The 15,657-nt window shown below is 36.7% G+C and overlaps 2 protein-coding genes and 1 pseudogene across 2 annotated transcripts; all 3 read left to right on the forward strand.

The window, feature by feature from the left end:
- The window catches only part of LOC148730400 (uncharacterized), a 28,133-nt pseudogene extending 22,330 nt beyond the window's left edge, over positions 1-5,803 (forward strand).
- On the forward strand, positions 2,404-4,145 carry LOC148730402 (uncharacterized). Its single transcript, XM_088759290.1, has 4 exons — positions 2,404-2,541; positions 2,877-2,978; positions 3,518-3,768; positions 3,919-4,145. The coding sequence occupies exons 1-4, from the start codon at positions 2,415-2,417 to the stop codon at positions 4,057-4,059; spliced, it is 621 nt and encodes a 206-aa protein (XP_088615416.1). The 5' UTR covers positions 2,404-2,414; the 3' UTR covers positions 4,060-4,145.
- A 3,905-nt stretch (positions 5,804-9,708) lies between the features above and the next one.
- On the forward strand, positions 9,709-15,331 carry LOC148730403 (uncharacterized). The gene is made up of 6 exons (XM_088762111.1): positions 9,709-9,846; positions 10,187-10,288; positions 10,822-11,072; positions 11,227-11,341; positions 12,680-12,805; positions 13,124-15,331. The coding sequence occupies exons 1-6, from the start codon at positions 9,720-9,722 to the stop codon at positions 13,582-13,584; spliced, it is 1,182 nt and encodes a 393-aa protein (XP_088618237.1). The 5' UTR covers positions 9,709-9,719; the 3' UTR covers positions 13,585-15,331.
- Positions 15,332-15,657: the final 326 nt, after the last annotated feature.

A 15,657-nucleotide genomic window follows, 5' to 3' on the forward strand; every position in this document is an offset into this window, starting at 1 on the left:
AAACTATATATAGTGCAATCATTTGACCGTTAACGTAATGGTAAAAGGTCGATCTTAGATGCATAAAATAAGAATACGGCTTTACCAGCGTTCGACTTTTGTAGCTAAATTATGGAGGTCGGGGGGGATTGGGTGCTTTTGAGGTCACCTTTAAGAATATCTCGTAAAAAAATCAGACTGGTTCAAAATAAACGTGATATCTGTTCATGGGATATAAGTATCGACCTTCACAGAAGAAAAAAATCATGGAAATTGGTGAAGGTCCGAAATTTGCCTTGTCCGTCCTTAGGAGGACAGCCTCTTAACCTCTAAATATGACTTCCCCGTCTAGGATTTGAATTCTGCATCTTCAGAGATTACTCTGTGCAGTATTTCGAAACAAAACTTAAAAAAAGCGAATTGCTGGAAGCAAGCTTTCAGTTATTTATTCATGAATTCGTGGTAATCCGAAGATTAGGTAAATAGCATAATTCTTCTCTGAATGTGTCCCCTTTCTCGAGAGGAAAAAATATATTCATTCCCTGAGACACTTTTAATTTATTAAGGTCATCAGGAAAGTCCAGCTGTATTCTGCCCATCGACGTCTGCTTAAAAAAAATTAAAAAAAGTCAAGCTCGAGTGGCAAGGAATGTTTGCATTGAGTCAACCCGGTGGGAGTCTGCAAGATGATACTGGATTTCTGCATTTTATCTTTTTACTTATATTCTTAGTTTCTAACTTCCTGTTACGTTTATGAACAACAAAACATTGCATCGCTTTTGAAGGTGAAGAAAATATATTTTCTTTGAAAGGTAAAGCTTTTCTTTTTTTCTTTATTGTATTATATTCTTATTAGTTATAAGTGGAGGTCGAATTGACAGTGGAAGAACAACAAAGTTAATTATAATTACACAAACATTGAACAGATGTTCATTAGATTTCTTAAGTCCAAATTGTTTTGCTCTCACCTAACAGTCACTTTCATATTTCCAACTAATAGATTCAAATTGTTGGGATATGTCCTGACTATTTATGTTACGGCAAGAAGCTCGAATTTTCGTATCAAGAGAAAGTGACATAAACCTCAAGCGCAATCATTTGTAAAGGAATCATCTCCTGTATCAAGAGGAGAAAAATGACTTATTCTCTCTTAAAAAGTAAAAAAATTTTACTCATAAATGGTCATCTGCAAAAGTCCAGCTACCGATGGAAGCGTACACCAAAATTGTTTGCGTGGTTTCGAGTTCACAAATGGTAAATTATATCATGGCGTCAATGGTCATTCGCAAAGAACACGTTTATTGCTGAAATTCATTTGCTTTCATGATTTCACCGCTTTTGTGGTAACTTTTGCAAACGTTTGACAGCTTATAAGAAAAAAAGATTGAGGGTTTGATATCCATTATCCTAGTCTACGATCCCGTACAACGTTTTATTCATTTTCAGTATTTTTTCCATTACCGCCTCATAAGATAATCACATTAGGGACCTTAAGTAGTCAGGACGGCAAAAATAAAGAACACTTTGATAAGGAAATAAATGAAATGAAATTTTTGTCACGTCCTTGTTGTCGTCGCCGTCGTGGGTTCTGTCCTGGTGTACCGGTTCACAAGAGCCAATACAAAAGACCAAACAATACACAATAGCTAACCGATAACTCCTAAACAAAGAAAGAACAATGGTAATTCCCTTGTGAACCGGTACACGAGGACAGAACCCCGTCGTGGTTGCTTCAGATTGTATTCTGCCAATTAACGTATTCTGCCAATTAACGTCTGCCGAGAAGATTTCGTGTAAAATTGTCATTTTCAATTTTAAGCGACAAAATAAAAATGAAAGTCAAGCTCGAGTACAAGGAATGCTCGATTCATTCACTCAAGTTTGAATCTCCGAGATAATACTTTTCTAATAACTTCATGTTTGCTTAATAATGATAGCTGTTGAACGTTGAAAAAAAAAGAATGAATGAAATGATACATCCCTTCCAAAGGTGTACCTTTCAAAAGAGAACAAAATATATTTCCTCTGAGAAGGTGAGAAAGGTTTTTTTTTTTACAATTTTTTTTTTTTTCATTATTCTTATAAGTCATGAGGGAAATTCGAACTCGCAGCGGAAGACCAAAGTAATTTACGTTGGCAAAGTTTCACAGCCTTGTTCTAAATTGACACTCACCTGTCGTATTCACTCATTCGCAATTACAATAATAATAATAATAATAATAATAATAATAATAATAATAAAAGGCTAAGTTCTGTTACCTAAGTTTACCATCAAGCAGCGGCTCAAACTGTCAAGCAACAATATACAAGCCTCAGGAAAAGAATTTAGGTATATTTGTTGCCAGGGAAATTTTTTTCTCCCTTCGTACGTGGGTCCTCCTTTGTTTTTTTAATTACTCGCTCGCTGTTTAACCATAGCTGATGTGCGTCAACCGATGAGTTATGCTAATGGTGGGAGAGTACAGTCCAATTCGGTCTGCAAATATACAAGTGACAACAAAATCGGACAACCGCACAACAAAGAACACCCCAAATATTTTAAAGTGAATTACCTCTGGAAAGGTAAGGATGTTCTGTTAACGGTTTTATGGAGGGGGAATTTAAATTGAGATGTTCAGTTCATAGTGTACATTAGGCAAGAAAACAATCAAACAAGCGAAAGGGGAAAAATACATTTATTCCCGGTTAGTGACACACAAATGTGATTAAGACAACTAAAATAAAATTAGGCAAGGCTGCTGAAGATTGAAAAATGGGACGGCGAAGATAGCTCGATATATTTTTCATAAGCTAAGTTTTTTTTTAACGAAACAGTACACCACGGCGTGCGAAGAAATTCGCCTTACTTTCCCAAGATTCTGTAAAATTGCCTTAATATTTTTCATTGTTTTAAACAGGAAAAATGCTGCAGGAAATGGAATGTTTCATACTCTTCGCTCTCTTTACCAGTCCGGATTGTGTTTCTCTAAATAACCAGCGTGGAGCAAATAGCATGGGAGGTATGGCTCCTAAGAGTTTACGTTGTTAAGGGTATGTCAAAGTCAGCCCTCCATCCGGTTATGCCGTGTGCGATGAGAAATCACCTCCCAGAGTCTATCTACCACAGAAACGGAATGTTAAAAACAGAAGCAGAAAGGAATAATTGTTGGTTGCCTTCGGTACCACACCCGATTAAGGATCATAATATTTCGACGGCATTTACCTATTTAGCATTTTTTAGTATGACTTTCCCCTAGACTAAATTATTTATCTTCTACACTGTAATTGTTTGATATCAGCCCTCACCTATCGTGAGAGATAGAGCATTAGCTTCGACTATTTCTCGTAAAGGAAAAAAGGTCCGAAGAAATAAACTTTTGTGAAAAGGTAAATGACTGACTAGAAAAAGCTTTCACGTTGAAGGCGAATTGACTGAATGACTCAGTTGCCTCCTATAAATATGGAAAAGCTTGCCACCCGTTCTGCCTTTGAAGAACGAAGGACATAGCCTGCGGATTATATTTTTCATTGGCTTCTTTATTCCTTCTTCCTCCCTCAGATGATTGTCGCGTGATTGAATTCAAAGAAGGAACAAAAAACAAGATCTTAAAAAATTACGTTATTAGGACAGACCAAGTGCAAGACAAGGATATCTGTGAGTTGAGATGCTATCTTGAACCACACTGCGTGTCTTACAACTACGGTCCGCGGGGAGGTGGGACATTCACATGCGAGCTGAATAACATGACACACTTACAAGTCCTCGATTCCTTCGAAGACAAAAACGGATTTTTATACACAGAGATTTTTGTAAGTACCTGACATCATTCAGTTTTAAATATAAGAATAAGAAAACTCTGATAAAAAATTTTATTTATTTATTCCTTCCTTCATTCATTAATTGATTATTTTTTAGTGATTTGTTCTATACATTGGTCCATTTCATTCTTACCTTTTCAGAATCCTTGTGAGAGCAATCCGTGTGCTAATCACGCCACATGTCAAGCGGGATTTGGTGACCATGGGTACCGCTGCCTATGTCCTGCTGGATATCAAGGAGTTCAGTGCGAGACAGGTGATAAAGAAAATTTCTCACGATAAAATGATGAGCTCAGATAACAGGCAAAATTATTTTGACTTAAAAGATGGGTAGAAGGAGAGAGAGCAAGCAGGCAAAGGAGCGAACATGAAAGAAGAAAAATTGATAAGGCCACTTTTATAGATTTGGACGAAATATCTCATCAAGGAGGGTTCTTAACCTATGATTGCTTTCTTCTTAAATTTTGTGTAAGTGTTGATGAATGCACATCGGGAAAATACAATTGTTCCGTAGAGCACAGATGTGTCAATAATTTGGGAGTCAGTGCTCATGTAAACCTGGATTTAACGGCGATGGAGAAACTTGCCAAGGTGAGAATTTTAAACAATGAAAGAGACCGTAACGACGAAAGAAAAACAGGCACAAACATGTAGACCAGCAACAATGGTTTTGACAGTGGTCTTACATATCGAAAAAAAAAGATCCGTACATGTATTATCTGGTCAGCTGCCAGAGATTGTTAAAAAAACGTCGATGAAAAAACTCTGTTATTGATAAGGAGTTAAATGCTTTTCATCAAACATGCACGTAAAGCTCGTTTTGCTCTCTTCCAGATATCGACGAATGCAATGGTGATAACTTGCCTTGTGACGTAAAGAGAGGTATATAATACCGCAGTTCAAATAATATGAACTTCATATATTTCATTGTATCTGATTTATCCCTTTCACGGGTTTATTACAAATCAACTTAACGGCCTACTCCCAGTTGGCTTGTTAACTCAATTGGTAGAGCGCTGCACTAGTATCGCAGAGGTCAGTGGTTCGAGTCCCGTACAGGCCTGATTTTTTTTCAGGTCTGATTTTCGTTATTGCTTAAATAGCGCTATCTACTGCGAGGATCGTGCATCATACGTAAATACTAGAACTTATTTAGGTAACGTTCGTACCCTCAGGTCATAGTTTACCTTACCTCACCTTTCCTTCCTTAGTCATGCCTTCGATTCCCTTTCTCGTTATAGTGAAAGAGGCGTTCATCTGGTCAAAAGAAATGCAATTATGACACCTTTCACGCCCATTGATATTTGTCAAAAAGTCCCTTCCGGAGAAAATGGAACGTTCTGTTTTAATTGTTATAGGAAAGTTTTTCAATTTTAAGAGGACTTTTTTTGGATCTTACCACCTAACACAATTTTTATAACCTATCAATTTTCTTACCAGACAACTGGAAAAAGATTAACATCAGTCCTGTCTGTTTTGGGACAAAACATGACGACTACGGATCCTTTGAAATCCGGGAAGCTGGTAAAATCTTCACATTTAAACTTGTACACATAAATGGCTCCGTGACATGCTACTACGGAAACTTTAATCCAACAAAGTGGGGATGCTCATTTCCACATTACGGTAACGATAACTTAATGACGGTGATAACTTACAGCAACAAAAGTGTTCTTCCACTTGCTGAGTTCGTGAAAAGCAACAAAGAGTATCTTTACCAACTCAGCGATACTGATGTCAACTCTCCCACGCTTGTGTTCAACCTGCTCCCCACCCCACTGGTCGTATCGGTCGGACAGCAGTTCCAAGTATGGTATGGACAAGACTTGGCTGATATTAGCGAGGAGAATAATGCTGGCAAGACATGCACAGACGTTCATGCTTTGTACCCTTCAAATTGATTTTATTCTGAGATTAAATCTAGATTTATCAAACTCCGAAAAACGAGATGGACATTATAAATGTTCCTCATATATCACCTGGGTGTAAGAAAGACACTAAGTAAATTAGACGTGAGATAACTAAACTTGAAACTACATCGCTTAAGGGTCTTTTATGGTTTGTCGAAAAGTATTTGAAATCTCAAAGTTATTAATTATACCATAATATTTCTGGTGTCTACGGATTTCCTATTTTAGTTAGATAACTAGCTTTGGCAGAGACCTGAGGGCGATCGACCGCGTAGTACAACCCTTTAACATTGACTCACAAAAATATCTCGTATCTTACTGGTCCATTTATAAAGCATGATTAGATTGAAGAGAGAAGTACGATATACAGATCATTAAATTGTAGTGCTTTTATTTCTTAAATGCTGTGGTAAACATTCAATATAGTATATCTCTCACTATTATTTGTAGTAAATGGTCAATTCAAACAAAGATACGCGCATATACCAAAATGTTGAATATAATAGTCTTTTAAGTTCTCCTGAGCATGCTTGAAACGGTGTCAAAAAGTGACTTTGTTGAGAATATACCGAAAAGTTTTCAAAACTTGGTCACCATCGGCTCAGACAATAACATCACACATCATCTCACTGGGAAGCCTTAGTAGGGGACGAACAGACTGTCAGTAGGCGTCTGATTAACAACTATTTACCTCAGTCTCGGTGGTTAGTGGTGGCTATTTACGGAGGCGCAAAGCGGCGAGGTAAATATCCACCACTAACCACCGACACTGAGGTGAATAGTTGTTTTAGTATATACTAAAACAGTGAGGTAATATACACCACCGTCGTTAATTTGAGTGATGTTTTCGCTTGTCACGGATGCAAACCGGGACGCCATTTTTTCCCGAGTTGTTCGGAGGCAAATAGCAAAGGATATTCGGAGTTTGACTAGCCAATCAGAGCGCGCCTTCAACGCTATACATTATTTTAGTATATACTAAAATATTTTATTTACTTCAGCTAAGTGAGTGACCTGAAAGATTATTTATAAGCTAAATATTATGCATGAAATCATTAAAATGCCAGATCACTTTCACAGAATCAACCAATAAAATCACGAGAAACGATGACTCCAACACAATGGAAATATACCAGTCAGTGCTCAGGAACAAAGCAATCGAAGGTGATGGATGATTTAAATGGAATTCTAGAAGTATAAAATGTTTCATATATCAGGCAATTATAAATCCTAAGTAGACCAAGGAGCCAGACGTTTTTGTTTGTCGTAATGCCGTCCTCCATAGGCTAAGTTACGTTGTTCACCGAACCAGAAAGTATAATTTAGCATTTTTCTAGCCTGTTCGGTAAATTCTAGTAGTCTAATAACGTTCAGTTCAGTAGAACAGCATGCATTTAATTGCCAATAAGGAGATTTAAAGATTTCTATGTAGTTATATTACCAATATGCATAACGTGAGTTAACCTTTGTAAATAATTATATAATAATTCGATATGTAATAGAAATTACCAGAGTCAATATTGGGTAGATACTCCATTTTTTTTTCTGACATTATCCTTCAATGAACAGATAATAATGTCGATCTATTTGATGAATTTTAATGACCTAACATCAGAATACACTTGTTGGCTTGAATCATCTGTGTAGAGAGTGTGCTGTAACTGAACGTAGTTTTACTAGAATTAAGAAACTTTCTTCCCCATGTAAAAAACCCCAACAAAACAAAGAGCCGACCACACGTTTCTATTCTAGTTTTTTCTTCAGTGCTTGATAGCCTTATTAGATCTTATAGATTAGAAATTAATTAATCTCACGATTGAAAGATTATCTAGGTGTTACAGCAGGATTAGATATCTTGTTTTCACATGACCGCTATTCTGGGAATTCTAGCAGGACTGGAAAAAGACGTACTTTTACCGGTCTCTCATGAACTCAGAATTATGATTCCATTGTTTGCGATGAGAATTGATTATCTTCGATGAATAAATTCGTTTGAGCAATACACGTGCCGATTAAATTCAAATTTGCCTCATATGCATTGTATTTATGATCCTGACTTATGCTTTTCAAAATTCTAAAATCTTTAGTCATGTGTTATAGTACCTACTTTTAAATATAATTTTAATCTATGCGGAATACTTGTAAATTAGCTGGTGTGTCATGCCATTATGTAATGTTACAACTAAAGAGTTAGGCGTACGACACAATAAACTTGTTTTGTATTGTTATATGACATATATAAAAAAAATAACAGAACTATTTGGAAGCACGTTTCAAATAATTTTTACAGCATGAATTTCTAGTGACCATATATAAATGGCTTGTCGTCCAGTTAACTCTCGCCAAACCCATCGCCTTCTGCTCATTACAAAGCAATGGTTTTCAACTCAGCATTATTTCAAATATCTCAATTTTAGTTTTTTTTTAATCTAGTCTTAGCACAAACTTATCCTGGAATCTATAAGAATGGAACACGGCGAAGGATTTTCATTCGCTCTCGTACAGTATGTCATCATTTGTTTCTTACGTGAAGTATTTATGCCCGAATCAGACTGAACGTAGTTTTATACAAATGATATAATTATTATCCGTGACCCGTGAAAAGCTATCTTTATGCGTAGAAATTTTAGAGGAAGAATCAGCACCACACCTTTCTGAAAATGGTTGTAAAGTTCCTCTTATTTGACACCTTTTTGGCTAGTGCGTACCTCAGTTACAGCTGATGACGACTAGCTTTGCGTTTAGGCTTACTTTCCACCATGGTTTCACCGAGTCGCGTTAGCGAAATATCATTTATCGATTAGAAAAGGATGATTGATTAAGTTTTGTCTATTGGATACACCGTTACTTCCTCTAAAGATATCGAAAACTGAAGGCAGAGAGTCGAGTTAATCTTCAGCTGCCTTGACTGAACTTTCAGAGTTCGGTTTTTAGTCAAATTGAAATGAGTACAAAGAATGAATCAATAGGCTTAAATTAGAAGTCCTCTCACACTGTACGCGAATCCTTTTTAATATTGCAAGAAAGTGAGAGAGAGAATAAAAAGAAGGCAGTCTTAAGAGTCAGTTCTTAGAACAAACAACATATATCAACCAAAAAATATAGAAAGTATCATCAAGCAGATTTGCTTTAATTAAAAAATAATTACTTTGTATAATTGACGTTAGTTTTACTTCATAATGTAGGGAACAATTCTCGCGTTTCCTTCATATCTATGAAACCCAAAATCATGCTAAACCAACATCGAATCCTGTGCAAAATATTCGATAAAGAAAGGCAAGAGTAATTATGTTAAAAGTCTTCTTGCATCACATAAATATGATGTCATGCTCTATCTACAAACTCCATATTTTGCACAATTTCGCTTCCTTCAAAATCAACAGCAAATAATTATGCAAGACTTAAACGTCTGAATTATGATCAACTCAAAGAATGAAATATTTCTTATTCAATCAAATTCTTTCTCTTCTCTTCACTTGCTTATGGAAGCTTGTTGAAGTGATGTTTGTATTAAGCAAGAGATAATACTTTTCTAATAACTTCATGTTTGCTTAATAATGATAGCTGTTGAACGTTGAAAAAAAAAAAAAGAATGAATGAAATGATACATCCCTTCGAAGGTGTACCTTTCACCAGAGAATATATTTCCTCTGAGAAGGTGAGAAAGGCTTTTTTTCTAATTTTCTTCTTTTTATTATTCTTATAAGTCGTGAGGGAAATTCGAACTCGCAGCGGAAGACCAAAGTACTCTACGTTGGCAAAGTTTCACAGCCTTGTTCTAAATTGACACTCACCTGCCGTATTCACTCTTTCGCAATTATAATAATAATAATAATAAAACGCTAAGTTCTGTTCCCTAAGTTTACCATCAAGCAGCGACTCAAACTGTCAAGCAACAATATACAAGCCACAGGAAAGGAATTTAGGTACATTTGTTGCCAGGGAGATTTTTTTTCTCTCTTCGTACGTGAGTCCTCCTTTGTTTTTTAATTACTCGCTCGCTGTTTAACCATAGCTGATGTGCGTCAACAGATGAGTTATGGTAATGGTGGGAGAGTACAGTCCAATTCGGTTAGCAAATATACGAGTGATAACAAAATCGAACAACCGCACAACAAAGAACACCCCAAATATTTTAAAGTGAATTACCTCTTGAAAGGTAAGGATAGTTCTGTTAACGGTTTTATGGAGGGTGAATTTAAATTGAGATGTTCAGTTCGTAGTGTGCATTAGGCAAGAAAACAATCAAACAAGCGCAAGTGGAAAAATACATCCATTTATTCCCGGTTAGTGACGCACAAATGTCATTCAAGATAACTAAAATAAAATTTGGCCAGGCTGCTGAAGATTGAAAAATGGGACGACGAAGGTAGCCAGATATATTTTTCATAAGATAAGTTTTTTTTTAACGAAACAGTAAACCACGGCGTGTGAAGAAATTCGCCTTACTTCCCAAGATTCAGTAAAATTTCCTTAATATTTTTCATTGTTTTAAACAGGAAAAATGCTGCAGGAAATGGAATGTTTCATACTCTTCGCTCTCTTTACCAGTCCGGATTGTGTTTCTCTAAATAACCAGCGTGGAGCAAATAGCATGGGAGGTATGGCTCCTAAGAATTTACGTTGTTAAGGGTATATCAAAGTCAGCCCTCCATCCGGTTATGCCGTGTGCGATGAGAAATCACCTCCCAGAGTTTATCTACCACAGAAACGCAATGTTAAAAACAGAAGAAGAAAGGAATAATTGTTGGTTGCCTTGGGTACCACACCCGATTCAGGATCGTAATATTTCGACGGCATTTACCTATTTAGCATTTTTAGTATGACTTTCCCCAGACTAAATTATTTATCTTCTACACTGTAATTGTTTGATATCAGCCCCCACCTATCGTGAGTGATAGAGCATTAGCTTCGACTATTTCTCGTAAAGGAAAAAAGGTCCGAAGAAATAAACTTTTGTGAAAAGGTAAATGACTGACTAGAAAAGGCTTTCACGTTGAAGGCGAATTGACTGAATGACTCAATTGCCTATAAATATGGAAAAGCTTGCCATCTGTTCTGCTTTGAAGAACGAAGGACATAGCCTGCAGATTATATTTTTCATTGCCTTCTTTATTCCTTCTTCCTCCCTCAGATGATTGTCGAGTGATTGAATTCAAAGAAGGAACAAAAAACAAGATCTTAAAAAATTACGTTATTAGGACAGACCAAGTGCAAGACAAGAATATCTGTGAGTTGAGATGCTATTTTGAACCACACTGCTTGTCTTACAACTACGGTCCGCGGGGAGGTGGGACATTCACATGCGAGCTTAATAGCATGACTCACCTACAAGTCTCCGATTCCTTCGAAGACAAAAACGGATTTTTATACACAGAGATTTTTGTAAGTACCTCACATCATTCAGTTTTAAATTTAAGAATTAATAAGAAAACTCTGATAAAGTGTTATTTATCTATTCCATCAATCATTTATTAATTGATTATTTTTTTTATTGATTTGTTCTATACATTGGTCCATTTTATTCTTACCTTTTCAGAATCCTTGTGAGAGCAATCCGTGTGCTAATCACGCCACATGTCAAGCGGGATTTGGTGACCATGGGTACCGCTGCCTATGTCCTGCTGGATATCAAGGAGTTCAGTGCGAGACAGGTGATAAAGAAAATTTCTCACGATAAAATGATGAGCTCAGATAACAGGTAAAATTATTTTGACTTAAAAGATGGGTAGAAGGAGAGAGAGCAAGCAGGCAAAGGAGCGAACATGAAAGAAGAAAAATTTTTAAGGCCACTTTTATAGATTTGGACGAAATATCTCATAAAGGAGGGTTCTTAACCTATGATTGTTTTATTCTCAAATTTTGTGTAAATGTTGATGAATACACATCGGAAAAATACAATTGTTCCGTAGAGCACAGATGTGTCAATATTTGGGAGTAAGTGCTCATGTAAACCTGGATTTAACGGCGATAGAGAAACTTGCCAAGGTGAGAATTTTAAACAATGAAAGAGACAGTAGCGACGAAAGAAAAACAGGCACACACATATAGACCAGCAACAATGGTTTTGACAGTTGGTCTTACATATCGAAAAAAAAGGTCAGTACATGTATTATCTGCTGGTCAGCTGCCAGAGATTGTTAAAAAACCTCGATGAAAAAACTCTGTTATTGATAAAGAGTTAAATGCTTTTCATCAAACATGCACGTAAAGCTCGTTTTGCTCTCTTCCAGATATCGACGAGTGCAATGGTGATAACTTGCCTTGTGACGTAAATACGCACTGTGCAAACACTTATGGCTCTTTCACATGTACGTGCAAACAGGGATACACTGGAAATGGGCTCATTTGTACAGGTTTGATTGATGAAGAGCTGGCTTCGCTTTCCTTAGATTATTCCTTTTCCCAATTATCCGAGTATGGGGCCACTAACGATAGCTTCCCTGCGAACTCGACTTTTTGCCATACATTTTAATTCATTTCAAGAAATGTCTATGTCTTCATGATTATTATTTCTTCTGAATTGGCATGGATTTGATTCTCCTCCTGGCCCCGTGATGATTCAAAACTTTGTCCTGTCAGGTGAGTTTATCCAAGCTTTCCTCATGGTAAGGGCAATGCAGTTCCATTTCGTTACCCTGATGTAATACCCCAATTATCAAAATTGGTGCGTCACCGCAATGGCTGTTCCACTGAGAAACTATTGACTCCCAGACTCAGACAGATGATCCTAAGCCTGCGTTTGAAAGGGGCCTGAAGTTTCGAAAGGGTGAAATACGTTTCGACCGGATTAACATTGAAAAAAAAAATCATGATAAAGAAGCGATGGTAAAAAACTTGAGTGAAAAAATGTGGGTGATAAATGAGCTTAATCAATCTTAGATGTTGACGAATGCACATTAGAGAAACATGATTGTTCCTATCTTCTTCGTAGCTTGCCTAAAGAGTGCCTTGAGTCTTACCTTTTTTCTTTTCGTCTACATTCTTTTAAGATATCGATGAGTGCAAAGATGGCAGCCATGAGTGTCACTTCGCTGCCGATTGTGCAAACATCGCTGGATCATTTGACTGCAGTTGTAAGTCTGGACACCTTGGAGACGGACGGCACTTTTGCTCAGGTATATCCTATCTCTAACTAAATACTAGAACTTATTTAGGTAACGTACGTATCCTCAGGTCATAGTTTACCTTACCTCACCTTTCCTTCCTTAGTCGTGCCTTACCTTTCTCGTTATAGTGAAAGAGGCGTTCATCTGGTCACAAAAAATGCAATTATGACACCTTTCACGCCCACTGATATTTGTCAAAAAGTCCCTTCCGGAGAAAATGGAATATTCTGTTTTAATTGTTATAGAAAATTTTTTCAATTTTAAGAGCACTTTTTTTGGATCTTACCACCTAACACAATTTTTATAACCGATCAATTTTCTTACCAGACAACTGGAAAAAGATTAACATCAGTCCTGTCTGTTTTGGGACAAGAAATGACGACTACGGATCCTTTGGAATCCGGGAAGCTGGTAAAATCTTCACATTTAAACTTGTACACACAAATGGCTCCGTGACATGCATTTACGGAAACTTTAATCGAACAAAGTGGGGATGCTCATTCCAATTTGACGGTAACGATAACTTAATGACGGTGATAACTTACAGCAACAAAACTGTTCTTCCACTTCCTGAGTTCGTAAAACGCAGCAAACAGTATCTTTACCAACTTAGCGGTGCTGATGTCAACTCTCCCACGCTTGTGTTCAACCTGCTCCCCACCCCACTGGTCGTATCGGTCGGACAGCAGTTCCAAGTATGGTATGGACAAGACTTGGCTGATTTTAGCGAGGAGAATAATGCTGACAAGACATGCACGGACGTTCATGCTTTGTACCCTTTAAATTGATTTTATTCTGAGATTAAATCTACATTTATCAAACACCGAAGAACGAGATGGACATTATAAATGTTCTTCACATATCACCGGGGTGTAAGAAAGACACTAAGTAAATTAGACGTGAGATAACTAAACTTGAAACTGCATCGGTTAAGGGTCTTTTATGGTTTGTCGAAAAGTATTTGAAATCTCAAAGTTATTAATTATACCATAATATTTCTGGTGTCTACGGATTTCCTATTTTAGTTAGATAACTAGCTTTGGCAGAGACCTGAGGGCGATCGACCTCGTAGTACAACCCTTTAACATTGACTCAGAAAAATATCTCGTATCTTGCTGATCCATTTATAAAGCATGATTAGATTGAAGAGTGAAGTACGATATACAGATCATTAAAATGTAGTGATTTTATTTCTTAAATGCTGTGGTAAACATTCAATATAGTATATCTCTCACTATTATTTGTAGTAAATGGTCAATTCAAACAAAGATAAGCGCATATACCAAAATGTTGAATATAATAGTCTTTTAAGTTCTCCTGAGCATGCTTGAAACGGTGTCAAAAAGTGACTTTGTTGAGAATATACCGAAAAGTTTTCAAAACTTGCTCACCATCGGCTCAGACAATAACATCACACATCATCTCACTGGGAAGCCTTAGTAGGGGACGAACAGACTGTCAGTAGGCGTCTGATTAACAACTATTTACCTCAGTCTCGGTGGTTAGTGGTGGCTATTTACGGAGGCGCAAAGCGGCGAGGTAAATATCCACCACTAACCACCGACACTGAGGTGAATAGTTGTTTTAGTATATACTAAAACAGTGAGGTAATATACACCACCGTCGTTAATTTGAGTGATGTTTTCGCTTGTCACGGATGCAAACCGGGACGCCATTTTTTCCCGAGTTGTTCGGAGGCAAATAGCAAAGGATATTCGGAGTTTGACTAGCCAATCAGAGCGCGCCTTCAACGCTATACATTATTTTAGTATATACTAAAATATTTTATTTACTTCAGCTAAGTGAGTGACCTGAAAGATTATTTATAAGCTAAATATTATGCATGAAATCATTAAAATGCCAGATCACTTTCACAGAATCAACCAATAAAATCACGAGAAACGATGACTCCAACACAATGGAAATATACCAGTCAGTGCTCAGGACCAAAGCAATCGAAGGTGATGGATGATTTAAATGGAATTCTAGAAGTATAAAATGTTTAATATATCATGCAATTATAAATCCTAAGTAGACCAAGGAGCCAGACGTTTTTGTTTGTCGTAATGCCGTCCTCCATAGGCTAAGTTACGTTGTTCACCGAACCAGAAAGTACAATTTAGTATTTTTCTAGCCTGTTCGGTAAATTCTAGTAGTCCAATAACGTTCAGTTCAGTACAACAGCTTGCATTTAATTGCGAATAAGGAGATTTAAAGATTTCCATGTGGTCTTATTACCAATATGCATAACGTGAGTTAACCTTTGTAAATAATCATATAATAATTCGATATGTAATAGAAATTACCAGAGTCAATATTGGGTAGATACTCCATTTTTTTTTTTCGAGAAGACTGACATTATCCTTCAATGACCAGAGAATAATGTCGATCTATTTGATGAATTTTAATGACCTAACATCAAAATACACTTGTTGGCTTGAATCATCTGTGTAGAGAGTGTGCTGTAACTGAACGTAGTTTTACTAGAATTAAGAAACTTTCTTCCCCATGTAAAAAACCCCAACAAAACAAAGAGCCGACCACACGTTTCAATTCTTGTTTTTTCTTCAGTGCTTGACAGCCTTATTAGAGCTTAGAGATTAGACATTAATTAATCTCACGATTGAAAGATTATCTAGGTGTTACAGCAGGATTAGATATCTTGTTTTCACATGACCGCTATTCTGGGAATTCTAGCAGGACTGGAAAAAGACGTACTTTTACCGGTCTCTCATGAACTCAGAATTATGATTCCATTGTTTGCGATGAGAATTGATTATCTTCGATGATTAAATTCGTTTGAGCAATACACGTGCCGATTAAATTCAAATTTGCCTCATATGCATTGTATTTATGATCCT

This window comes from Stylophora pistillata, chromosome 5, assembly GCF_964205215.1.
Source record: "Stylophora pistillata chromosome 5, jaStyPist1.2, whole genome shotgun sequence".
In the NCBI taxonomy this organism is placed as follows: Eukaryota; Metazoa; Cnidaria; class Anthozoa; order Scleractinia; family Pocilloporidae; genus Stylophora; species Stylophora pistillata.